A 26,667-nucleotide genomic window follows, 5' to 3' on the forward strand; every position below is an offset into this window, starting at 1 on the left:
GGGCTCTCCTGGGCTGAAGTTCCATTTGCTTGTCTTTGCAGATGACTGCACGTCTTATCTATTCAACTTCTGTGTGCCTCTGCTACCAACATTGATGTGATTCTGATTTGATTGTTGTATAGATTTATTTATTGTTCAAGTCAGTCTTGCTAATGACCACTTGATGCTCAGAGGAAGGGCAAGCATGCTTGGGTTTAGTTTTATTTTTGTTTGGTAATTACCAAAAATGTTGAAATCTGAGGTCAAGTCATACCTCCTTCAGCAAGCAACATGTGTCCAGCACCTGGAACAAATGTCAAGTGATCAACCTCAAACAACAAAAGAGCTTTTCTAAAACTAGCCTTTGGTTCTTAGACCCATAGCCATGAATAACACGCACTCCCTATGCTGGGAGTGTAAAATTCAAGCTCCAGGACAAATGAAAATAAATGAGCCCAAATTAATTCTCCCCTCCAGGAAATGGTTTAATATGTAAGGCTGCCCCATGAGATGCTTCTCCAGGGACTGTGATGTAAGTGTAAGGTGAAGTACTATCACAATAACTGGGTGTGTATATTCCTACCAGCTTTACTAGGTGGGGACATGTAAGTCAGAGTCAAGATGTCTGTACCTTTAGGCTGGCACCACATGTTGTTTTTTCAGGAAAAAAGCTGTTTGAGTCTCTTGATATTAAAACAAACCTGCTGATGGCTAAGGACCTGTTGTGTTACCTGCACTCACTTGCCACTGTCTCCGCTGCCTGCTGCAAAAGGATCATATGAAGATCCAGTGAGAGACAGGAAAATATAGATGCAGAGAATGAAAGATGAACAGTCCTTCAGAACCTGCTGAAATTGTTGGCTATGGGAGAAGCTCCCTTGGTACAAAATCAGATCAGGGAAACAGTGGGAGTGCTGCTGCTGCTTGTTGGTGAGCATTTTTTTCTCTTTCCAGGAGCTGCAGGTCTTTGAAGAAGCTCCTGAGTGACAGAGGCAAGTGAAACTGCCAGTGGGTGGTGCATGGGCATCTCTAATGCTTGCAAATATAAGCCTAGCACTGCCCGTGCCCGCTGCATGTATTCCATTTATAGCACAGCAGAGGGAGCGTTGGCAAAGCATCTCAGAGGAGCAGCCTTTTGTTATACCTACAGTTGCTCATTGCCTCTTAGTGCAACTGACAGAAAAATAATAATAATAATAAGGATTGTGGGTTTAATTAATTTGCTGCCTTGTGAACGTGCTGCAGGCAACTCAGCCACAACCTGGTTATTGCATCGTGTGTCCCTCTGATTTCTTATAGGAAAGGAAGCACCTGAAATACCTTAGGAAGTTTAAGATCCATTCACCTGGCTGCTTCTCTCAACAGCTCACTCCATTCTGGCCTTTTTTCCATGTCTGCTAGAAGACCAGATCAAGATGTTGATTTTCGTGGTGCTGTTCTCAAAGCTTAGCGCTGAGGGACTATATTTGAAATCAGAGAGTGAGCTGTGTGTTAAGAAATATCTCTGGCACTAAAATGTTTAAAATTACTCTTTGTTTCCCTGACTTCTCTCCTAATTTAGATTATCCAAACCCAGATTCCCCTCAGACTTGCCCACAAGATGGAATTCTAATAAAATACTGTTTTGGTTAATTTGGTTTTTAACATCCACATTTCTCACATTTCCTCTTTCAGTTTCAAGGTGGGCCTGAGTTCCTTGCTAACAGTGCCCCAGCTGTTATTTTTGAGATCTGAGAAAGGGGGAAAAAAAGCAAACAAAGTGTGGGGAATGCATTTCTTGCATTTCCCCCTTGCCAGCCACAGGTTCCTTTAGATGAGATAGTAAGGAGTTACTGACACTCCTGTCTTTTCAGGTCAAATAGAGGGATTAGACAAAGGGTATTACTAACATGAGTCAAGGTATTAAAAAATGGATGCCTAAATTTAGGCTCCTAATTTTGTATTTTGAGACCCTAAATAAGGGTGCCCTTTGAAGTAAATGCCAAAGCTTCCACTGAATTCAGTCTGCAAGATGAAGTCCTAAATTATGGTCAGGTTCTTAAAAGTTCTCAGCACCTCACAGCTCCAAATAAGTCATCCCTCAGTCTCTTTGCAAATCACACGTCTTCCCTTGAGTGCCTATACATGGAGCTTGTGCTTTTAGGTATTCTTAATTTAAAATCCTGCCTCTTGATGCTGTCTGTCTAAGGATCCTTTGACATGGGAAAGAAAACAAAGCTACAAAGCTACTGGACATGCATTAATTTGCTTTTCGGTGAGCAGTGCTTAGCATGGACATTGTGGGTTATGTAGCAATATGGGTATTTATTACGCTGTAACGTTAACATGGAAGGCACATGAATGTCCTTGCTGGTGCCAGAAATTCAGGCAAGTGCACAAACTTCACATACACTGCTTTCCTGGTAACAGGATGTTGGCAGGTGGGAAGATCACAGGATCCAGATGAAATGTAAGATGAGATGAGCAATCCTGTAGTGGTAATTTTAGAAGGTGGGTTCTGTACATTATTTACAGTACATTGTAGCTTTAAGGGGATAGGGCTCCCCCTTGCCACTTGTGGATTTAAGCTTTTCTGTGAGATTTTGTGAGAAACTTTCATTAGTGCAGCAGCCAGAGGGATTTCCTCCATCCAGAGGAGTGCTAAAATTGCAAGTTATTTGCAGTAAAGCTACCTTAATTCATAAAATGTTCACCTTTGGTAGAAGGACCTTCTACCAAATAAAGAGAAAAAAAGTACAGAGTGAGCTATCAGATCTGAAGATCAGCTGCTGCTGATCTGAAGGGCAGAGGCCTGGCATGAGGAGGGAGCAGCTCACAGTGAACTGTGACAGTCAGAGGTGGTTCCTGCCTCTGGGAACTTTAATTTGGCTTCACCTTCAGCTAGTGAAATATCCCCTTTTTTTCCCAGGCGGGGCTTGAAGTCTCCCTATCTCTTGGAAGACATTTTTGGCAATTGCATTCTGAATACGGGAAATTCCAGTTCTTTTGGATGGATATTTGTTTCCTCAGAAACCCTCTGCAACAAGTAGTAAAAAAAAAACTCCACCAAAACCAAAAAAAAAAAAAAAAAAAAAAAAAAAAAAAAAAAAAAAAAAAAAGGAGAGAGCTAAGAAGAAGGGATTCTTTTGCAATGTTTGTACAACACCCACTACTCCTCTGTAGAAACGTGATCCCTCAGGGGAAAGGGATTATATTTCCTCCAGGCATTTGGCTCGGCTGGATTTTTCCCCTCACCCAGAGGGAAGGCCGTGGGCACCAGAGGTGTGGGGTGCGACCCTGCAGCCGGGGTAGCGGAGAGGCTGAACGGGAGGTGGAGTCACTCCTCGCTCAGACAGATCTGTCTGTCATCTCACAGCCTTCTGCGGGATCAGTGTGACCTGGGTGACATTCCCACACACTGCACCAAGGGGTAACACAAAATCTTTAAAAAAATAAACAAAGAGAAGAACAGTTCCGAGATCTACCAAAGAAAAGACATTTTTTGTTGTTGTTTTGTGTGTTTCCCTCAGCCAGCAGGTGCCTCTGTAGAGCCAATGCTTTGCTTCTATCAGTGGGAGTCTGTGGCAGCACTCGAATACCTGCTTTCGAGTGATAATATGGCCTTTTCTTTCTTTAGTGCCTTTTTCCCCTTCCCTCCAGCCCATGGAATCTGCCAGCCTGGACTTCCCACCCCATCTGACAACCAAGGTCCTTGGAGGACATCAGTGGGAAAGAGATCTGTATATGCTGAGGCAGGCATGTTGTTACTATATATCCCGTATATAGATATTTTGCCTGTGACAGGAGTGGAGAAGCTCAGTTGGGGAACGCCTATGATAACTCCAGTGAGACAAAGCTGCCTTTTTGCCCTTCTAATACCTTCCCAGAAAGCAGGGTGGGCTTTGGCTGGCAAAATCTTCACCCCTTCACTACAGCACCCTCCTGAACCCTGGGGTATGGCTCAGCCTGTGCAGGCAGAGCCCCTGAGCCCAGGGCGGTTGGCACTGGATAAAGAAAAATAAAACACAACTGACGACGACCCCCTCGACCTTCCCTTCCACCCTTTAGCACATGAGTGCTAAGAAATCTCTGTATCTGAAAAGCAAAGGCCTTGGGTGGGACGGATGATGACCGTGATCACAGTTTGTCCCCTGCTGCCCCTTCCCCCCAAATGGCTCTTCTGGACTTTGGAGCAATTCCCACGGGTAAGGTGAATTTTGACCCGAACGTGTATCCATCGGCAAGGCAGGAAGGGTGGAGGAACCGCGGCCCGTGGGGCGGCCAGGGGGAAGGCAGGGCAGGGAAGTCGGGGGTGAAATGTGCGAGCGGCGGGGGGCTGCTGTCCCGGGAGGGGGGCGCGGAGAGGGAGGCGAAGGGGACGCGCACCCCTTTACCTCCCTGGCCTTTTCGCCCAGCGCCGAAAGGGATGGGAGGGGAGGAGGGAGGAGAATCGCTGAGGAGGGTGGGACTTCGCCGGAGCGTCTCTCCCCGCGGCCGCGCTGAGCAGTTGCAGAGCGCCGGCGAGCGGGCTGTGGGGCGGGCGCTGTGCGGGGAGCGGGCGCAGTGCGGAGCCACCGCTGGAGAGCGCGGAACGGGCTGCCGCCGCGCCGGGGTCCAGGAGCGCACGCCGCGCCGGCGGGGGACAGCGCGCCGCGGGAGCAGCCTTCCCCGGGCACCGGGACCTGCTGTTGGCTTGCCGCCTTGCTTTATCCTCTCGTTTAATTTATTTTTCCCCACCTATACTTTGATCCGCTGGGATTTTTTCCCCCCTGCAGAGCCTCCCCCCGCCCCAGTTCCCTCCCTCTCTAGCCAGTTTGGATTTTTTTTTTTTATATTACTATTCTGATTTTTTTTTTTTAAGCGGTGGGCAGACAGGCAGAGAGAGGAGGAAAGCGCTCTGTCCGTCCTCTCCGCCACCACCACCGCGACTTGCGGAGAGGGGTCGGGCCGAGCGGCGGCAGGATCAGCCCTTTACCCCCGGGGAGGCGACCCCGGGAAGCCGCCGGAGGCAGTGGCCGCGAAGAGGGGGATCAGTAAAAGAGATGCATTGAAACTTTCCGCCTAAACTTTGGCGTGAGTGCGCGAAACCGAGCGAGCGCGGCGCGGGTGCTTTCCTGCCCCGGCGCGGGGAGAAGCGGCGGCGGACGGACGGGCGCCGCTGTGGAGCTCGGACTGCCCGGCGGCGGGGGCCGGGCGGCGGCGGGGCGGCCGGGAAGCCTGCGCTCGGCCCGGCGGAGCGACCACCAAAAGCAGCAGCAGCAGCAGCAGCAGCAACAGCCGGGGCTGGCGGGGAGCCGGCCTTATGGAGGGGTGAAACAGGAGATCCTGAAGAGGAACCCCACTTTCCCCGGAGCTCCTGGCAGCGCTCGGTCGGCAGTACCCCAGGAGGCGGCGGTGGGCACGGAGGAAGCGCGGGCAAGAGCGCGGAGGAGCGGCTGCGGCGGCGGGGCGGCGACGAGGCGGGGAGCGGCGAGCCCCGCTCCGCGACGTGCGCCGGCAACCATGAACTTTCTGCTCACTTGGATCCACTGGGGGCTGGCGGCGCTGCTCTATCTGCAGAGCGCGGAGGTAAGCGGCGGGGACGGGGACGGCGGCGGGACGGGGGCTTTGTGCCCCGCGTACGGAGAGTGGGGCGGTAAAAGATACTTTTTTCCTTCCCCCTTTTTCTTTTTTTTTTTTACCTTCTTCTCCCCCTCACTTCCCACCTGCCCGGTGCGGTGCTGCCGCGCTGCTGGCAGCGGGTGCGGGTGGGTGCCCGCAGCGCATACACGTGTGTGTGCGGGCGTGCAGTGCTGCAGCGCGGAGGGAAAACGCTGCCCGGCGCTTGGCGGGCCCCCGGAGCAGCCGGCAGCACTTGTGCAGAGTGTCCGCGGACATGTACGCGCGTTGCACGTCCCTGCCGTGGGGCCGCCGCCGCTGGGGTGTCCCGGCGGGGTCCCCAAGGAGTACCGGCGGGGTCGGGCCCGAAGCCGGGGCCCGGCGCGGCGCAAGGCAGGGAGGCAGCGCGCTGGCTTCTTGCATCAGCCTCGCCTCCCGTCCTCGGGTCTCCTGACATTGCAAAAGGGTGTTTCGGCGGTATTTGCCTTGGGTCCCGGCTCGGGTTCGTGCCGCCGAGTGGAGTTCAAAATACCTAGCTGGAAAAACAAATAGAGATCAAAGAGGACAAAATGGATCCTGAATTTCTTCCAGATTGATTAAAAAGAAAACCATATCTCCTGCACCGAGATTACAAAACCGTGCATTTTTCTCTTCTCTTCCTCCTCAGTTACTTTTTCCTTACTGTCATTTCTAAGGATTTAGAAACCAACACTTTCTCCTTTTTTTTTTTTTTTTTTTTTTTTTTGAGAGAGAGAGAGAGAGAAAAGAGAGGCAGCTTTCTGTGCAAATTCATCAAATAAATCTGTTTTCTGAGGAGTCAAGAGGGCTGTGTTGCCAAGAGATATTAAGGGGTTTAGACAGAGTGCCCACGTGAAAGCGTGAAAGTGGCGGTTCGCTAGACAAGCATGGATTATGTTTTAAAGGCGATAGCAGGTTAGTTCTCTCCTGCCATTTCTCCTCGTTTGGGGAGAATGCGGGCCAGATCATCTCTCACAGTCGTGAAAATAAACGTCACTTGCTAACTAATCAGTTATTCACATTGTTTGTTCAGCATCGATGCTGGAAGGTAACTCCCCAATTAGGAGCCATTTCAGCTGTAACTGAAGTCATGCAGGCACTGCACGCTTTGTTTCTAGCCTGTTACATTTATACTTTCTCCAGTGACAGCCACACATTAGGCTGTGCTTGATGGGAATCGAGGTGCAGCTCTCGTGAGTGTAGCACAGAGCAGCTCTGGACTGCTTGCCTGCCAGATTCGGCTTCTGGGACAATTCTTTCTTTTCACCAAGAGTTTTTCCACCGTCACCTAAAACGGGTGTTTCTTTGCCTCTATCTCCTCAGTAAACATGTACAGTAGAATCTGTTCCCCAGCTATAGGTTAGACAGCTTTGTATTAGTGTCTAGTGATAATACTCTTTAACCCTCCCCTTACTCCTTTTCCCCTCCCCTTCCTCTTCTCCAGAGGAGGAAACGGCGGATCAGGTATAGTACGGGTCTGTATGTCCTCAGGAGTCGTGTAGAAGCCTCATACTGCCTTTTCTCCTAGGCAGAAGGATGGTGCCAGTGAAAAGGAAAAGGATAACAGTGGGGAAAAAATGTAGGGAGGACACATGGTCTGGCAATGGAATTGGGGCGAAATGTGGGGAAAGATGCATGAGAGATTGCAAGATTGGGTCCAGATAGCCGTGTGATGCGGTCCATATAAGTGCTCAGGGAGATCGATGGAGAGGTCTGCCCTCCGGTTCTGTCCTTATTTGTCTGTTGATCGTCTGGGCACCACAGTGATGGGAACGTTAGAAATGCCAGCAGATCTCACGTAGGCAGCTTGACGATGACTGTGGGCATGGCAGAAGGCATGACTCTTCACGCCGGGACTAGGGTTTTGTGCTTTGATGATAATATTTATCTGTACTGTTAATCTGACTGTTGTGCTGAATGAAACCTATCTAGCTAGCCAGGCATGTTGGGGAGAATTAAATAAAAGCCCTGACAGAGGCTGAGTTGGGGGACCAGCGCCTGTCAGGCTTTCCCGAAAGCAAAGGAGGAGGAACACAGGAATCACAGTGAAGGTGGCAGGGGGATGCCCCCATAATGAGGGTGTTGTTACATTTGCTCCAGCAGTAGGGCTGGGACTGTGGGAGATCATATCATGGTCATCATGCCACAGGTGGCTGCCTACACTGGTGGCAATAGCCTTTCCATGCAGGAGAGAGAGGAAAAGGTATTTTTTCACTGCCACCCTTCCAGCTGTTTGCTTCTGCCAAGCTGTGATGCACAGTCCTCATGGCCTACTGGGTAGAAGACCTGTGTTGTTGTCCCCTTCCAGTACACTCTTTCCTAGAGAACTGGGCAGAACGAGCCATTCCCCATCTTCCTTTGTTTGAGAGTCTCAGTGGCAGGTCACCCCCAGTGAGGGTCTGGGAACTCTTCCTTTCCTGCCCTGAGCTGTGGAAGGACCTAGATACACACCAGCTGTATTGCCATAGGGAACAGGCAGCAATCAGACACTGAGGGAGGGAGAGAGAGCCTGTGACTAGACTGCTAATGATTGCACACCCACCAGGCTCCCTGCCTTTGGTGTGCCTCTGCACCAGGCCACGATGGGGAGCCACCAGAAGCTGCTTCCCCAGCCCATAGGCAGCTGGGATGCAGCAGGTCACCTTCCCAAAAGCCAGTCTAGGCCCGTGCTCCCAGGGCAGGCTGGGAGGAGGAGTGCTTATTTGGGAGGAAGGGAGAGGGAAACCCATGCTGACATCTCAGAGGAACTTGATGATTCCTGTGCAACCCAAAATCTTCTGTCCATCCTACTTTGTGTCAGAGGTGCCTTGACTGCTGGCAGCTTGTGGGATTACTGACCTCTCTCTGCATGTACAATGGAGAAGGAGTGCAGTGAGTCTTGTCCTCCCCCACTCCCCTTAAGTAGAAACCGCTGAGAAGAATTTCTAGCGCCTAAGAGGAAAAGTGCCTTAACTCCTGTCCCAGAGTCCCTCTCAAAGTGGATGGATTGTTTGTTCCAGTCCTAAACAGTTACAAAGCTCTTTTAATGAGGCTGCACAGATTAGGGGGAGGGGAAGGGAGAGAAAGAGTGCTGGTGGTGGTGGTGAGGGGGGTGATGGTGAGGAATGACTTGATTAACCTTTTCTCTCCCTTCAGAGAATAACTGACTTTGGACAGGGTCTGAGGGAGAAGGGGGACAGGGAAGGTGCACACAGATGGTATGAAGTGAGTTTAGTTGTTAGGGAGGGCTTTACTCCCTAATATCCCAAGTGCAGGACATGTTTTTCTTTCTGTGCCCTGCAAAGGGCACAGAAAGAAGCTTCCCCTTGGTCAGCCCCATTCCTGGCGTCTTGAGCTCAGTGGTTGCTTCCACACCTCTGTGAATGTTGAAAATCTATTGGAAGAAAATGTGTTACAGAGCTGTTGGGTAATGCCAAAAGCCAGCAAAGGAGAGTGTGACCTTCAGGCTCCCACCAAAGGGCACGCTGGGCCTGCTTGTTCTTTGGAAGGCTTTTGGTTCCCTTTGCCCTGTCTAATATATAGCAGTCTGGTTTTAAGTGAGGCAAAAGCACCTGGCTTGCCTGCTGTTTGTTTGAGTGAACTAGCCACCGGTGAAAGGCACTGCTGGAGGGCAGAAAAGTTTCTTGATATAGTGAGCAGAGGGCATATTACTGGTAGTTATGGGAAACCTTTCAATACTTCTGAAGAAAGCTCCTCTGGAAATGCGCAGAAGCTTTCTGCAGGCTTTGTACTTATCTTGGTTTTCATCCTCGGGTTGGATTTGCAACCCAGGTCTAGGTGAGCACTGGGAGAGTGTTCTGGCTCCTGTTCCAGTACGTTGGGGAAGAGCAAGGTGATGGCCAGATCAGTGGTTGATCAGTGAAAGTGTGTGGCTTGCTTCTGCTTCTCATCACCTGTGTACCAGTTGTGTTTGCATGTGGGGAGGTGGTAGGCTTGGCAGCTTGCTGGGCAGCTTCGCATAAAGAACAAGCAGCACACCTCTCAAGATGCTTGTGCACTAATTTCTGCACAGTCTGTCATGGGCATTCTGAATATGAACCAAAAAGCTCTCTGTGAAAGGTCTTGGGGGTGTTGTGACTTGGATAAACTGACTTGTGATCCTCTTCCTGTGCTGCTACACAGATTGAGGCTTTTCTGCCTTTGATACGATTTTCTTTTGACCCATAGATTGTCAGGTGCTGACTGGCCTTGGAAGGCCACTGCAACCTCCACTGCCTCCATTTTGTTTGTGCTGTTGCAGTGACCTTCACACTTCAGGAATGAAACTGTTTCTAGGAACCTGCTTTTTAAACTGTTGTCAGAGCATTGGGATTGGACAGGCAGCCCTCTCCTCCCAGAGAAGAAATAGATCCAGGCATGGGGTGGCTCAGGTCCGGGCTGATGAGTTATGCTGAGATACAGAAAGACTTTGATGGAAATGAGAAGCAAAAAGTTCAGTCAGGGGGACATTAGACAAAGGGAACTGTGCAGAGACACAAAGGAGTGGCTGGGAGAGTGGCTTCTAGAGTTTTGCTGCCTCTCCTGCTCTCTGCTTTTAAAAACTGACATTTTGGATTGCTCAGATAGTGTTGCTTCCCTGTGCCTAGAAGACCACAGGTGTCCTGTAGTGAGCTTGTGGTGGACTTTGCCTCTTCAGTTTGGTCCTGTCTCTGGCTATTAGATCAGAGGGCCTTTTCCTAAGCCTAAATGCAGCATATTGCTGATGAAACAGTGTGTATGTATTGCCAGGTTGTTTTCGGGCCTCCACTTGAAAAGAAGCAGGTTCTGGGGCAGATGGTGTCACACAGGTGGCAACATACCTGGGAGAAGTGAAGAAAGCTGGACATTTTTCAGTTTTGTTTCAAAACAGAACAGCAGGGGGAAACCTGACTTGTCTGGAAAGTTAGGTCAGACCTAAAACACTCACGCAGAGCAGGAAGAGTGGAGTTTTTGTTTCACCTGGAATTAAAAAGACTTCCTTAGTAAAGCGGTGTAACACTTCTCCATCCTGATCTGGGGGTGGGTTACCTGTTGCCACTCCTGCATGAATCAGTGGTGTGGAAATGCCCCATGTCCCAAAAAAGGCAGCAGGAGTGAATACAGACCTTGGGGCTTTTTTGGTTTTTGTCCGGGGGGAAGCAGCGGGAACACAGATGGGAGCCGTGCTGTCACTGAGCCGAGCAGGTGCTGGGGACAGGGCCCCCCATTAGGTGAGGGTGCACAGTGCTAGAGGAAAGGAGGGAAGCCCAGGTGGTTTGGTGGCCTTAGTCGGTGAGGTGGTGCTTGAACAGTTAATCGCCCTGACACCCAGCAAGAGTGGTCACTACCACTCCATGACAGAGATAGGTGACATTGAGAGGAGAGCAATGTCCTTTTGTGCTTGGCCACCCTTCTTCCTCCTCTGCCTTCCCTGTTTCCCTACCCGGCCGAATTCACCGTTATAGGGGGAAACGGTGATTTTTCTCTCCTGGGCCTAGGTTTGCTCTCTGGGTTTTGACCGTAGTTTTTTTCAGCGGAAAGTGCTCCTCGAGGAACCCCTTTCTCCCCTTGGGGCCTCTCTCGGGCCTGCCGCGCTGAAGGCCCAGCCGCCTCCCTCCCCTCAGCCCTGGTCGTCCCACCCGCTCCGCCCGTGCCCTTCTCTGCTCCCCTGAGAACGGGGGAAGGGGAGGAGGGGAACAAAAGGACCCTCGGTGCCCGCCAGGCCGGCTTGGGGGGAACAGCCTCAGGCCGGGGGTGCCCCCTCCCGCCAGGGACTCCCTCTGCCTCCCGCCCGGCGGGGCGGTGGACCCGGGAGCCCTCCCGCGCCCCGGGACCGCGTAACGGCTCCGTGTTGTGACTGATTTTCTGTTGTCTTTGCAGTTGTCGAAGGCTGCTCCTGCCCTGGGGGATGGGGAGCGGAAACCCAATGAAGGTAAGCGCTGGGCGGCTTCCCGGCGGGTGGGGGCGGCCAGGGGCTCGGAGGAAGGAGGCCCGAGCCCCGGGACCCGCCAGCGGCCAACACCGCCACCTCCCGGGGAGCGGCGGCGGCCGGAGCGGGGGGCTGCGGGCGGGAGGCGCCGCCGCCATTAACCCTTTCGCGGCGGCGGCGCCGCCCACCGCACTCCCCCTGCGGACCCGGGGCGGCCGCGGGGCAGGGCCGTGGGGCCGGGGCGGCCGCTGGGCCGGGTCCCAGGGCGACGGCGGGGCCGGTGTAGGCAGCAGGGCCGGCCCAGCCCGGCGCTTGCTTCCCACAGCTCTGAGGAAAACTGCGTGCGTGCGCTCGGGCACATACACACTCATTTTTTTTTTGTATGCGTATATAAATATATATATACACTCATGCGCGCGCTCACAAAGAGCTGAGTAGCGACGAACAGTTTGCTGGGGATTCGCCACAGTGCCCTAGGAAGGGATTTGTCATCTTTACCGACAGCCTCTTCCCCGGCGGTCCTGGCGCTGCTCGGCTGGGTGGCCAGGGCTGATCCCTGAACAAAGGCCGAAGCAGTGCCCCGACTCTGCCCATACGGCTGGGTGGCAGTTTTCCGGGGGAGAGAAGGCAAGAGAAGGCAAAAAGGGCAGCCCAGGATAATTTTATGTCGGCGTGCCTCCCGATGGTCCTGGGTACCCCCCCAGTGAAGATACTTCTAAGTGCTGTACAAAGCCAGTCTCAAAAAATGCACTCTAAATTGCTGTCTGAGATAACAGGCTTAGCAGGATCAGGGGAGAACACTGTGATCCTATAGGTTCCATTTAATTCACTGCTGGCGCTCCATTGCGGATGGAGCCCAGTGAGGAAATGAGCTGGTGCCTCTGCAGCAGCTGTAATTTTCTGGTGCACCAGCTGCCCGAAGGCCAGGCTGTGGCAATGTTCTCTGCCTCGTTGGTTTGTACAAGTAAACCTAGAGCACAAGAGCAGTCAAGCCCGCAGGTTAGCCAGAGACACCTCCTGGAAGTGCCCTGCCTGGTGGAGCCCTGTGTGTTGCCAGAGGCTTTCTGTCTGCAGTCTTCAGTTCGGAAGTGAGGTAGAAGGGCTGTGGACTTCAGAGTCTTCAGGCTGAGGTTGATCATCAGCGCTTTTAAGACCATCCTGACCATCCGTGTTTTCCCTGTAGCTTCATAGCAGTGCAGACCACTAGCTGCATGGCAGGATCTGGTGAAATTCTTGCAGGGTCCCCATGGGTTGTGACCTCCAGCGTTATTCCATCTGGAGGTCAGCAGAGGGCTCTAGCGGTGTGGGCCTAGATTGGCTTTTTTTTTTGGTCATACTTGATTTCAATTTCTATAACTTTATTGGTTTGACAGGCTGCATGTCCATTGCCAGAAGTTTGTAGCAGGCTGTGTTTGGTATAGGTGTCCATTTTGCATGGGCAAAACTTCTGATTTCTTGGCAGGCTGTTGCTTGTGACGCTTGACCCTTGCTCCTGCTGGAGTCAACAGAAGAAGGTTCAGTGACTCCAGAAGGATCAAGATGGAGCCTGCTGTGAGGCTTATTTTCATTACTGGTCCTCCTCTGCTCTTGTAGAGAGTGTCCTCATCTATTATGCTTTTTGTGGCTAACTACATTCCCAGGGAGGGGAAGAGTTGAACAGAATTTAATTCCCTGTCACAAGGAGGCTAATGGGAAGCTGGTCTGGCAGTGTGAGCAGTGGGACTTCGGTGCTACTGCTTTGGTGCTATTTCTGATTCTGCGGTGCAAATATATATGTGAGCTAGAAATTGGGACTCTTGGCATTACTTTCCTGGCTCTACTTCTGTTCTACTATGTGACCTTGAAGGTCCTCTCTCAATACTTTGGTTTCACCTCTGTGATGAGGAGATAGATGATGCTGTGTCTCTGTTCCACAAAGGACACCCTGTAGTTCTTTCCACCTGAGCTCCTGAGGGCTTTAGGGCTGGGATGAAAGGTGATTTTGTGTCTTTGGCCATTTTGTGCTTGCCCTGAGATGCTGAGTTGGGCCAGGTTTTTATCTGAGATGGACTTAACTCTAGTTGGAGACCGTAGTTTTAGCTTCAGCCCCTACCCTTTTGTGCTCAAGAGAGCCTTCCACATGTTTTGTGGCACTGGAAGTTGTAGAGAAGTCAAACAAGCACTCTTTGTTCCATGAGAAAAGGTTTTCTGGTATGAATAAAGGAAACCACCAGCACTTATGGCTGTACTTTTATTTTTAAAAGAACAGTGTGTCTGTATTGCTGCTAAGCCATTGATGGGGAGGGAGGCAAAATGATCACAGGCTTGTTCCTTTTCTTGTCTAGCATGTTCCCACTTGACTGCTCCAAATTTGGACTTAATCCTGCCTGCAGTGGTTCGATCTGCCTTGAAGAGTTAATGTGGGCCCTGACTGGGTTTTAAGATTACTTATCCCTTCATTCACAAAGAAGAACCTCTGACTCAAATCTGGAGGTGTTTTGCAGGGTAGGGGTGTGGGTCAAATGTGGGATTAAATTTTAACGTGGTCTGAAGCCCAAATTACAGGAAGGGAGCAGGTCAAGTGGTTAGTCCTTCAGTGACCTTCCTATGTTTCCCCATGAAAGACAGACCTTCTTCCGTCCCTGACACAACCAATGGAAAGGAAGCACAAACTGAATCAGCCCAGCAAAGTGTGGAATATGACTCCTGGTACATGTCAGTAGGTGTAGGTATGGTAGCAGGGGCAGGGCTTAGCTGTGAGGATGACTGTACCTCAGTCATGTGCTCTGGTTTGGGTGCTAACTGTGCAGATGAACCATGGAGCGTTGCATGGTCTCTGTGGGAATGCTCTGTGCCCCGTCAAATTAAGGCAACACGCCTTGATGGCAGGGTGTTCTGACTGGCAGCTGAAGAAAGATTCCCCGTTCCCTTTTCAGAGGTTGATTCAGTTTTTGGAAAACCATTCCATGTTGAAGCAAAGGCAGAAACTTCCAAATTCTTTATGGGAAGGATTTGGTCCTGTCAGGTCTCCCAGATCTCAAACATAGTCATAAGGTTCAGCTGTAAAAGTAAACCCTCTGCAAAAGCATTTGAATGCGTTGTTCTGTGGCCAATCTGTAGTCCAGATTCTCTTTTGTAGTCCAGCTGCTTGTGTTAGAAAGTGTGGCAGATGTGAATCAGTTTCACTTCAGTTTTCTCCTCTGTTTCGGTGTCTGCCTTTTTATGCCCCGGACTATTGCAGTGTACAGCTTTTATTTGATCAGCACGGTTAACTGCTGCTTTCTCTCCCTCCTTTCTTCTCTCCCTTGTGCCCTCCCTCCTGTTGACGTAGGTTTGTAAGCACTTTTCTCCAGAACTGTGCCTTTACTGCCAGAGTTCCCAGATCCTTTCTGCTGGCACAGTGTGAATAATCGACAGTGCCGTTCAGTCTGTCATTGTGCCTGCAGAATTTCCCACATATTAAATTATTCAACTTGTTGGAACTTAGGTGGTGACTAAGGTCACTCTGAAGGGGAACGGGAAGCAGGGGGTAGCCACAGAGAAGATAGTAGAGCAGGATGCACAAAGCAGGGAAAGAAGGAAGAGGAAGGGAAGGGGCAAGGAACAGAAACATGCTGTCTTCTAGATGAGGAATACCAACAAGCAGTCCATGGCTGCTGGGCTACATTTCCCTTTCTCAAGCCACTTTCTCTTTTAATCGCTGCTCGAGCTCTCTGACACTTCAGACTCCCTGGCTGGAAGCTCCTCCCCCCTTGTACCCATTCTCAGCACTGTGGCACTGTCTGCTCTGCATGACCTAGAATTAACTTTCAAAAATTAACTGCGGGCTGTGAGCTTCAAGCCCTGCAGCTTTTGCATTTTTGTGGCAAAGTAACCTTTATGCCAGCTTGTCACAAGTTCAGGGCACTTTAGAAACGCTTACTGGAGACCACGTTTTTCCATGATGCAAGCATTTTGCCCTTATCATTAAGAGTTATCAACCTTGGTGCTGGAGGACTCCGCATACTGTACAGGTGGATCATTATAGTGCATAACAGCATGGGGCAGGTACTATCTCTGTATGTACTATCCTCTGCTCCACTTGAGACATCCTCCTTTGCCTGCATGCTGGTAGAATTAGGTGGCCTGGAGGGCTCCAGGTACTCACCATTTGCAGAATTATACTAGCAGCTGGGTTTTGTGTGTGTGTACTTACCTATCCTATCTCTCATCTCTTTAAATCCCTTCAACCCTTGACCAAGCAGCAAAATGAAGCTTTGGCAAGCAACTGGGAAACATTGAGAAACGCTTGTGAAATCAGTGCAGATCACAGGCAGTTAGTGTTTGCCCCATTCGGAGGGAAGGCAGGGGATGATGGCAGATCCACCCTGTTACCCCTCCCACACTGCCTCATTGTGGTTCAGTAGCCAGGTATATGGTCGATGTAATCCTGGAGGTGCTGTGGGCTTGCTTTGGCTCTTTCAGTGGGTGGCTTGATTCCTCGGTCTGGGAAAGTGGTTAGTGTGGAGGTACAGAGGATGTGACTTGTAGCAGGTGCTGTCATGGTTCTGAGGTGGCCTGTTGAGGTGGATGTTCTTTTGCCTGGGCAAAAGAGGTAGCCGACAGGAAGAGTGAAGACACATGGATGCATGGTTCAGAACTCTCTGGTTGTTCTTGGAAGTGTGTCTGTGCCAGGGTCTGTAGGAAGGATGCTTCTGGCTTATCCACTTGCCTTCTAAAACTCCCTGGAACATCCACTGGCTGTTTTGAAAGTGGGTAAAAAGGCAAACTGGTCAAGTGCCTTAATCTGAGAGTATGAGGGACAGAGGGGAAGTGATCTGGGGAGGAGACACCTGTTGAACACATTGTGGTTCCAGGGAGGGAAAAAGTGAGGCTCTCTTGTCTATCTTGTCTCTCCCCTGAAGCAGCGGTAGCAGCGGTAGGAAGAGATTGTCTCTTTCTCCTCCCTAGTTGATTTGTGTGTGTGTGTTTATAGGACAGAGACAAAGGGTTTGGGCCTGCAAGACTGTTAGTGAAGAGCATAGGGTAGATGTGTTGCAACTGTCTGGCTTGTTTTGAGGGGTGAAGCACTAGAAGTCTCTGAGCTTTTGCATTAACTTGTTCCCTCCATTCCTCCTTTTAGTTATCAAATTCCTGGAAGTCTACGAGCGCAGCTTCTGCAGGACAATTGAGACCCTGGTGGACATTTTCCAGGAGTACCCTGATGAGGTGGAGTACATATTCAAGCCATCCTGTGTGCCTCTGATGAGATGTGCAGGTTGCTGCGGCGATGAGGGCCTAGAATGTGTCCCTGTGGATGTGTACAACGTCACAATGGAGGTGAGGGCCCAGCTTGCAAGCTGGCATGCTTGAGTGCAGGAAGCAACTCATCCATCACAGCCACCCCAAGCCCTAGCTCCCAGCTAATTCAGAGGGAGGGCTGGCTACCCGAAGGAACTGGAGACTATTGGATCAGGAGAGCTCATCTCTCTCCTGATTTTTGTACCCAGTGTTACACCATGCAGGGTTAAAAGATGAGTTGCCTATTTGTATTCACGGCTAACAGGAGGATCTGGTTTCTGTCTCTTACCTCACTAGTGCAGTACTACAGTAGTTAGGAGCATGCAGAGGAGTGCTTCATGCCTAGAAAATGCAATGTTGCATTTCTGATGCTGATATCTCTGAGGCCCCCAAGGAGACACACTCCTTGGCCCTTGCTCCACCTTAACTCTATGTTTGGTCCATACAGCTGTTGCTCTGAAGGCAGCTGCATAGTGCAAAAGGGGAAATCCTCTCGGTACTCTCTCCAGGAGGGCATATGAGGTCAGCCTTTACCAACAGAGCAGGAGATTTGGGTCATTAGCTACATTGGCACAGCAGGGGTGGAAAGGGGCTCTAAGAAACATGGGGCTTCAGTGTCAAGTGGAAAAGCCTTTCTGCCTCTGGGCATCCTTCTCCTTTGTTTGGAGGCTCTTGAATTCATTCCTTGGAAGAGACAGAGATGGCTCTGATAGCAAAGGCTGGGCACATGGGGAAGATGCAAACTCGGCTTTAGTGAGCTTTATCTCTGTGCTTGTCTACCAGCCTGAGTCCTGGGTTGTGTCCACAATGGAGCTGGTGCCAAAAACCCTTACCCCAAAGCTCCCTCACCTACTTTTGTTCTTCAGCCTCTTGAGCAGTCACAGTAAATATTGCCACCACTTTTTGACATGGATGGGAGACTTGGAGGGTTAAGTGATTAACCAGCAATCTCTTTTTACTTGTCATCTGGACTGTATTTGAACTCTGGCAACCTGTCTGTTCCCTTCCATGTCTCTCCATGAGGCTTTTCCACTTGCATGCTGCAGCCTGGGCCAGAGCATACTAGCATGGTGTAGCTAGGGATGGTTTTCTTCCTACCATTCCTTGCTGAATTACAGTTTTTGGCTGATAGCTGGCATGCTTGTAAAGGGTCAGAGGTACTTCAGCAGATCTCTGGTGAAAGTGCTAGATCTGGTGGTCCAGCCACGTTGTGGGTTGAGAGACTGTGACAATACCTGCATAGCTTCTAGTATAACTTCCCTGGGGGCACCTGGGGCTTGGGGATGGGCAATACCTGTCTCTGCAGGGCTGTTTTAAGCACAGATCACCAAAATGACTTTGTGGGTAGAGTCACTGAGAGGGTGAGATGTTAGCTGTGAAGGAATGATAAGGAATGATGGCTTAGGGAAAAGGAGTCAGATATGGATTTTTTGCTTTGGGTCTTTGCATTAAACTGAAGCATGCTTCTATGTGAGAGCTGGCCAGATGCTCCTTATTGTCTCCTTAGCATCAAGCAGGGACAACTCACTGAAAACCTTGCTGTGTTTTTACTCCCTCTCCCATGCCTGTCTCCAAGGCGGTCCACCAGTGCTGGCACCTTGCATGCATGAGCAAACAGAGCTTTGGCACCAGTCTGGTGTTGCTGCTTGCTTGTGATCAAAGGCTTTCCCTGACTGGGAGAATGGGGCCTCAAAGCCAGCTCAAACTCTGCCATGCTGTTACCAGGAGCACCTGGGGTGCAAATGCTTTGCCATGCAGCGGGCTGATTTGGAGCTGTGAGTATAAATAGTGAATGGGCAGTGACCCTCTCTGTTTCTTTCATTCCAGATCATGAGAATTAAACCCCATCAGAGTCAGCACATAGCGCACATGAGCTTCTTACAGCACAGTAAATGTGACTGCAGGTGAGAATGAAACAGCACTGGTTCCTCTTGCAATGAACTTATTCTGAGCCTTTCAGTTTTTTTCTGTGATTGAGTTGGAGCTGTTGTCAAGAGGCTTCTGCAGTCTCCCCAGTTGGTTTGCACTGGGATAGCTGAGCCTGGGTAAAGAAGTCCTTTGCTGGCAAGGCTTCTCCATCTCTAGGTATATCACAGGTGGACCATGCTAGCATGCAGCCTGGGGTCTTTTGGCACTGGCTGCCAGCGAGGTGCAACAGGAGCATAAACACTTCGAGAAGTACCACTTAGCCTGTGACATGGGTATCCTGCAGTGCCAGCTGTACCTGTGCTTCCCTGGACTTGTTGGGAACTGGGGATAATAGTGGAAATCTAAATGGTAAGCTCCCTTCTAATGAGGCCTTTTTTCTCTCTTCCCCCACAGACCAAAGAAAGATGTCAAAAACAAACAAGAAAAGTAAGTGATAAACCTTTCCTCCTTTGTCTTTTGGTGGTTGGTTGGTGTTTCCTCTCCCCACTGCCCCTTGCCCTTTTCTTTGGTTGGAGAAACTCACTTTGAGAAGGTGTTTTTGGAAATGGCATATGGTAGTGCATGGGGCGACACTCTGAATCCCTTCCAGGTGGGCACAGAAACCCAGATCTGACGGTCCTTCCTTCATACCCCAGACCTGGAGCTTGCATGATCCATGGCCATGGCAGCCATTCCTAATGCTTTGTCCTGAGTCAGGGAAGTCCCGCCGTATGTGTCCTACCAGAATGGATTCAAGGTGCAGCCTCCATTCTCCCTTCCCTCTTCCTGGGGTGTTCCTGGTTACTGCAAATTGCTGTCCTTCTTTATTATTAATTTTTTCTTGCTGCTTGAGTGAGTACTTGCTGGCTTCTTTCACAGCATCTTGGGTAGGAAGTCTGCTGGCTACAGGGAGAAGTGGCAGTAGAGGCCTGGTGGAGGCAGGACTGATGCCATGCAGGATGTCATGCTGGTTTTGTTTGGGTGGGGGCCCAGGAGAGTGTAAAGGGAGCTGGATATCCTAGCTGGGTCTTGATGAAGGCTTTCATGGAGTTTTTTTTAATCTGATGGATTTTCTCTGGTGACTTGAGGGAGGTTAAGTCACAACCTTCCATTTCCTTCCTCCCCAAAATAAAAATGTTGTGGAAAGTAGAGAAATAAGCTCTTATCCTGCAGTATTTGTGGGAGCGATCACAAAATGTGGAGCAACATCAAAAAGAAAGTGTGGCCTCTCTGGGCAAGAAGGTCATGTGTACTGCTCATGGTTGGGATAGTGACTCAACCATTAAGAGGTGCAGAGCTGGAGAGGAAGGGGGTGAATACTGAGCGATGAGGCTGAAACGGAAACAGAGAGAGCAAGTGGGAGAGTGAGAGAACTTTTTTCACCCCTGTCCTGGTGGTTATATATTTCTAGCTGCCTTCCAGCCTCTTCTCCTCCCTCTGGAAGTCTGCTCTTGGCTGCATTGAGCTGCATGCAGCCAACACTTCTCTTTGTGCAGGGCCATGTCGGGGACGGTCAGTCTGCGTGGCTCTGTGGTTTGGAGGTGTGCGAGAGTTGGGTCTGTGTGAACTCTGGTGAGGATGGGGTGTGGGTGAAGCAGCCAGCCCAGACTGTGTTGCATTCCCTTGCCTCTTCTAACAGCACCTTGCCTGCTCTTTACTGGTTCTGCACTCCCCTGGGAAGGAAGGGGAGGGGTAGGAGAGATTGGTGTACTTTGATTTGTGCTGAATTGAAAGTCCTGTTATATTGGTGCCCCTCTCCTCCCTTCAGGTTGATTTTCTTCCCCTCACCGCCTCCCTGTGACTCCTGACTTGTAGGGCAGAGGCTGGGAGTGAGCTGATGCTGACACTCCTTCCAGTGAGACGACTTGGACAGGGCCTAAGAAACACCTGTGGATCTTTCCCTTTTATCCTCCCTGTGTCCCCTTGACAGCTCCCTCCTGAAGTGGGCTGCACCAAGGAAGGAGGGAGCCTTTGCTGAACTGCCACAGCGCGGGGGCTCACTTGCCTGACAAGCCTGGGTGCTTTTCCTTGCATGTCTCTCCCTTGGTCCTGTGCTAATTTGGCTCAAGGAGCAGCGCAGGCTCCAGCCTCCCTTCCCCCCTCCCTCCCTCCCTCTGTTCTCAGTGTCTTGTAGGGATCCATAGTTAGTGTCCAGACCTGCACATCCTAGCCCCTACCTGTCCCAGCCCCTGCCCAAGAGTCAGAAGCAACTGGTGTATTTTTCAGCAGAGAGTCAGTTTCTTGGCTCCATCCATTCATCTCTCTGGAAGGTCCACATGGAAGGTGAGGGGAGGGAGCGAGGGGGGGAAAGGAGGGAAGATCTGAAAGCTGCGTGTTGGTTATATCCTGGGTTCCATAACAAGACCAGGCCTCCCTCTTTCCCCTTTGGTTCTCAGGATTGAGGCTGCCACAGAGGGTGTTAGCAGACATCCAGCAAGGTCTCCAGGAGTCCTCTGCCCCACAGGTGGGAGGTGGGGTGGATAAGGAGAGCCTTGGGGCTAAGCAGCCTTCTCTCACACAGTACTGCTGTGTGGACCAGGTCTCTCCCATTTTCTGTGGGGTGCTGAGGCCGGGGCCCCTTTGTTCACATGCCAAGGCAGGATTACCACCAGTCTGTCAGGAGTTGTTGGAGCTTGGCTGCCCCCATCCTAGGCATGATGGTGGGCAGTGTGTCAGGTCAGAGAGGTTTCCTTTTCCCTGGGAGAGCCCCTCCACTCAGGTTGCCTCTTGTCAGTCAGCGTGCGCCTGTGCTTGTCACCTGCAGCAGTTGTCTGCACTCACTGCGGTTGCGTGATGCTCTCACCAAGCTTTCTGTTCTTCCCTCTCACTCCCTGTCCCTGTCCCACTGCCCCTCTCTGGAGGGGGCACAGATGCCTCTCTGAGGTTCTGGCAGATCCACTTCTGCTGACAGCAGTTCTGCAGAGGGTGGTCTCTGATGAGTCCACTGGTGTTGGCTTGGCTGTGGGCAGGGTGGTTGCAATGCTGGCACGAGGGCTGGTGAATGTGTGTGCAAGGTGGAGATCTGTGCTTCAGCCCTGGGACTTGCCCTACAGTCCTGCCTCACGTGCTTACCCCCTCCCAGCAAAGCACATGGCTGGGTTTTTTTTGTTTTTCTTTCCTTCCTTGCATTTTCTTCCGTTTTCTCTCCCTCTCTCCCTTTCTTTCCTTCTCTCTCTCTCTCTTTCTCTGTTTTTTTTTGTTTTTCTTCCAGAAAATCAAAGCGAGGAAAGGGGAAGGGTCAAAAGAGAAAGCGCAAGAAAGGCCGGTACAAACCACTCAGCTTGTACGTTTGTGTCCTCTGCTTGTAGACTCTTCCCTCCCTCTCCCCAAACCAAACTGCCTGCTTGCTGCTTACTAAAAATCTCACCCTCCCTTCCCAGTCACTGGTGGGCTGCAGAACCTGCAGGGGCATTGCTGGTGGTGGCACCACTCTGGCACTAAGGGCACCTCAGGGAAGGTGGCTTTAGCTTGGCTCTCTAATCATCAGTGGTGACCATTTTCTCAAGGCACAAGAGCACGGGTGGGTGGGTGAGCACCCTGCACCTTTTTGCCATGCCTTTTAGTTGCAGCTTTGCCACTCGCTTTTCCCCACTCATCTTGTGCCCTCACTGCTGTGACGACTGGTGACAGGGAGGCTGGCATCTGCCATGCATGTGTGTGTGTGCGCGTGTGTGTGTGTGTGCGTGTATGAGCGTGTCTGGTGGAGTCACAGGTGAAGAGGAGAGGTGGGATGGTGGGAAGCTGGAGGAAAAGGGGTGCTGGGGAATCAGAGGGGGCTCTTTCTTTTTTTCTCTCTTTTCTCTGCTGAATTTGGTGGCTTCTCTCTCCCTGTCTCTCCCTCTTTGCTCTGCCTCTCTCATGGTTGTTCACAGAATTCTGCACTGTAAATTCATGGCCCCCTCCATAGGAAACTCCTAGGTGGCAAGGTTGGGATGGGGCTTACAGAAAGGAGGGCAGTGCTGGCTGCAGGGGTAAGCAAGTGATGCTGGAGCCCAGCTGCCTCCAGGGCAGGAGAGACCTTGTGTATTTAATTTGTCTAGCCGCTGGCCTCTTTCTACTTGGATAGCCCACTTCAGAGAACTCCTTTCATTGATATGTCAATAGCTGGCTGGGACCTCTCACCTTCCCATCCTTGCTTTCCCTTTCTTTCTCCCTCTGGCCTGTGCCGATCCAATGCAGCATTTGTGAATACTGTGCAGAGAGCCTGTTTCTTTCTCTTTACGCTAATGCAAGGGGGTGCTGTCCTGGGGCTGCTGGGGTGCTGCTGGAAAATCCATCAGCCCGCAACGCTCCAGTGGGCAGCATAGGGGCTGTGGGGAGGGGGCAAGGGGATTGCTTTGATGTTTAGGGTGTTGCATGTGTATTTTCTTTCTGCTGAAGCGCTGTAGCTTAGACATCTTTCCTTTTGCCTTTTTGCAGTCACTGTGAGCCTTGCTCAGAGAGGAGAAAGCACTTGTTTGTACAAGATCCCCAGACCTGTAAATGTTCCTGCAAATTCACAGACTCACGTTGCAAGTCGAGGCAGCTTGAGTTAAACGAGCGCACTTGCAGGTTTGTGTCCTGAAGGATGAAAGAGAAACACACAAAAAGAGAAAGAAAAAGAGAAAGAGAAAGAGGGGGGTGCTTGCTTCCTGCTGAATTCTGGCACCAGTGCTATACGATTGCTTCTTTTCTCTGTCCTGCGTGGTCCAGAGGGCAGAGGGACTGACTGAGATGAGGACAGTTTCCCTGTGTCAAAGGGCAGCTGTGCGTTTCAGATGTGCTGTCAGGACTTGGACGGGTTTGGCTCCCGGAGACAATGTGTTTGTATCTGTGGTATCCTTTCCCATAAAACATGATAATGGAGTTCGTGTTGCTGAGGTAGCCAGAGGGAGAGCCTGTAGCCCTCTGTACTTTATCTGTATGGAACTCTTCCGCATACAGCTGGACAAAGACAAATCCTTAGCTGACTAGGATTTGGCCACCCCTGTCTTCCAAGCCCTTTTTATACAGCTTGTGGACACTGCTGTGTGCAGAATCAGGAAAGCCAGGCCAGGAGCCTCCCTGTCACCATGTTCTTCTCTGACTCTTTGTTCTTAAAAGTCAGAAAGAGCACCCTGTCCTCTTGTACTGTCCTTACAATTCCCTATCCATGTCTCTGCTAGAGTTGTGGATGAGGGGCTGCACTCAGGGCTGTGACTCAGGATTAGGTCTATCTCTTGGTGAAGGCAGGCAGAGGTCTGTATTTCTGGTGGGAGACACAACGACACTGGTTGGCATTTGTTCAGAGATCCATGCTGTGCACGTGTCATCTGAGTGCTACCTTTCACACACCGTCTGTGGCAGAGACGTGGAGAAACTGATACCTGGTTCTCACCTGACTGCTTTGGTTAACTCAGTGGAGTCCCTTGACTCGCACCTCTTGCATGTGCACCTCTGGTGTGAGGCCATCCTACCTGTCCAGAGAGAGGTAGAAATGGGATTACTATTGAGCCTTTGGCTGTGACTTGGAACTCGGGCCCCTTTCACAGAAATCTAGGAGATTCCTTCAGTCAAGAGTATTGCAGTGGGAGTGTCTGGATGGGAGAGAAAAAGGGAGAGAGATCCAGAGTCCTCTGTGGCTACATCTTGAAAGGGGAGACATATATTTGCCTGCCTGGAGTTGGCTAGGTGAAAAAGGCTGCTCCAAGTAGCAAATGCTTTCTTTAGGTGTGATAATGCTTTGTGCTGAATCCAGGGAGTCATTGGCACTGCCATTGTGGTGGAAAACGCTCTGTATACCAAAGAATTTTCTGAGATGCTGTAATTACATTGGGAAAGTAATTAACACAGGGTTCAGAGTAGAGCAGGAGCCACTTCTGGAGTGAAACTTTTTCCAGTGAGCATAATCCCTGAAGCATCAGACCAGACCTAACTTTGGCCTTTTCCCTCTGCCCCTGTTACCAAACCCGAGAGTAACTGGAAATTACCCTATGGAGTTTGAAGGGTGAGAAATAGTCTCAAATAGAAAAAAAAACAAACAATACCCCAAAGAAGTAATGATGACAGAAGGGGCTTACTATTTTTTCTTACTACTAGACCTTCTCTGTGGTGAGATAACTGGGACACAAAGATAGGAAGGAGTCAGAGGAATGGATAGCTTACCTTTTTCTAGATGAAAAGCTGGTCAAGCTGAAGTTCGTCAGCTCTTTCTTGTAGAATTAAAATTGGTCATTAAAGGGGAGGGTAAATTGTCATTTTTCCTGCTGCTTCTTGAGGCTGCTGCTGCTGTTCTTTGGTGCTAACTCATGCTTATATCAGCTAGTGGATTGCGAGGCACCTTCTTTTACTTTCTTGTGTGCTTGAGGCCTTGTTGTGTGCAGTGCTTCCAACAGAAATAGCAGATGAAGTGGAGAGCTCAGGGGATGTGTCTTTCTGCATGCATTGCTTTGCCTTGTTCTTCTGTGTGTTTGTGTGTGTTTGTGTCTGCATGGTGTGAGAGGTTGCAAACAAGACATTCAGCTCACCTGTGAGGAAGCCTCCAATTCTGCTCCTAAAATTTGCCCCTGTAGTGGTATCCCCCCATGACCCCTCTAGGGTTAGAATTCACTGACCCATCCGTGGATCGAGATTCTCAGCTGTTTTGCCCCATCTGCACATCACTTCACCCCACCAGTGACGCCATGCCATGTCTTAACACCATGTGCTCTTAAACACACTAGCCACCTCCCTTCCTTCCCTTCCCTGTCCTACTTGCACCCCCATCACAAACATTAACCCCTCCTCTCTTTTTTCGTTCCCTCTCCTCTCTGACAGATGTGAAAAACCGAGACGGTGAGCAGCGGAAAAGAAGGGGGAACAGCCCTGTTTCTGGAGCCTGATTTCTCGCCTGGGCAGAAAAAAAAACAAAACACTAATCCAAATGAACCCTAAAAATGAAGGATCGGTAGAGCACAGCACTTTCAGTACGGACGATGGACTCCGGAAGGAACATTCCCCAAGGCACCCGCCGCACAGAATTCACCTTTGGGTTTTGAACTGTTTTATTTTATTTTTCTTTTCATGCTGCTAAATAACAGAGCCAGGAAGACTATAGGGGTGTATTTGATGGGTTTTCCCATGCATACATATATATGTGTGTATACATGCATATACATATATATATATGTATATATATTTTAACCACATCTATATATACATATATGTATATCTTAACCACACACACACACATATATATATATATTTTACATATATATATATATACTGATTATTTTTTTTAACATTGCTAATGTTATTGGTGTCTTCACTGGATAATACTCGACTGCTGTGGACACAAGCGGGCTACTTGGGGCATAAGAAGCAAGCTAAGACTGGACTTGAGTAGAAGCGCTGGGTGTAAACTTCTTAACTCTTACTGACTTGTGCGGCCTCCGCTGTTTCTCTGTAGAGTGTGCTGTACCACAAACCACCTTCTCCTTGCCTGGGACAGGGAGGAGAGGTGATGGAGAGGATGGGCAGGGAGTTCCAAAGAGCGGCATCCTAGGGTGCGATGGGTCAAAGGCCAAGGAAATGGCCGTCTGCGTGATCAAGGATTCCTCCTCCCCTCTCTTCCCCCAACCTTTGCCCTTACTCGTCTCATAACTTGCCTGCCTTGCTGGGACACGGGATGTCAGTGTACATTTTGCGTTGACTTTATTTGCTATAGAAACTTTGCCAGAGAGATGTGCTGGCTTTTTTGAGGATGGTGGGCAGCTGATGCGCACTAACTTTCCATTCAAGGAAGTATCACAGGAATCTAGATTTCCCGCCCTTGGTGGCTGCAAGAGGACACAAGGCCTACAGTGTGCTGAAGCAAGAATGGGGACCGGTGCATAGCCATGCAGTTGTTCAGCACTGTCTGCTTTCTTCATGCACAGAGCTGCCACTCAAGAGCATCCAAGATGCTTACGGAACATTTCTGGAAAGGGATATTAATCAAAAGTATATACACAGTAGGGGTGTGTGTGTGTGTATGTGAATGTGTGCATTTGTGTCTGTGTGTATGTATGTCTGTGTTTTTATCTCCTTTTTATATATATATA

General features: G+C 50.3%; 1 protein-coding gene across 11 annotated transcripts; it reads left to right on the plus strand.

The window, feature by feature from the left end:
• The first annotated feature begins 4,511 nt into the window (after positions 1-4,511).
• On the plus strand, positions 4,512-25,773 carry VEGFA (vascular endothelial growth factor A). Of its 11 annotated transcripts, XM_030446572.1 has the most exons (9): positions 4,512-5,526; positions 11,413-11,464; positions 16,563-16,759; positions 18,548-18,624; positions 19,043-19,075; positions 19,239-19,385; positions 21,840-21,911; positions 23,048-23,179; positions 25,403-25,773. In XM_030446572.1, the coding sequence occupies exons 1-9, from the start codon at positions 5,461-5,463 to the stop codon at positions 25,422-25,424; spliced, it is 798 nt and encodes a 265-aa protein (XP_030302432.1). In that variant the 5' UTR covers positions 4,512-5,460; the 3' UTR covers positions 25,425-25,773. The 11 variants fall into 11 exon arrangements, 10 of the variants coding, with proteins under 10 accessions (XP_030302432.1, XP_030302434.1, XP_030302433.1 ...); XM_030446574.1 differs by lacking the exon at positions 23,048-23,179; XM_030446573.1 differs by lacking the exon at positions 21,840-21,911.
• The last annotated feature ends 894 nt before the right edge of the window (positions 25,774-26,667 follow it).

Source organism: Calypte anna, chromosome 3, assembly GCF_003957555.1.
Source record: "Calypte anna isolate BGI_N300 chromosome 3, bCalAnn1_v1.p, whole genome shotgun sequence".
Taxonomy (NCBI): domain Eukaryota; kingdom Metazoa; phylum Chordata; class Aves; order Apodiformes; family Trochilidae; genus Calypte; species Calypte anna.

Excerpts from the sequence above, each read along its gene's own strand:
- VEGFA (XM_030446570.1), top strand. The coding sequence starts at position 5,461 with ATGAACTTTCTGCTCACTTGGATCCACTGGGGGCTGGCGGCGCTGCTC. Across the intron at positions 11,465-16,562 it reads GGAGCGGAAACCCAATGAAG|TTATCAAATTCCTGGAAGTC; the intron begins GTAAGCGCTGGG and ends TCCTCCTTTTAG. Across the intron at positions 18,625-19,042 it reads CACAGTAAATGTGACTGCAG|ACCAAAGAAAGATGTCAAAA; the intron begins GTGAGAATGAAA and ends CTTCCCCCACAG.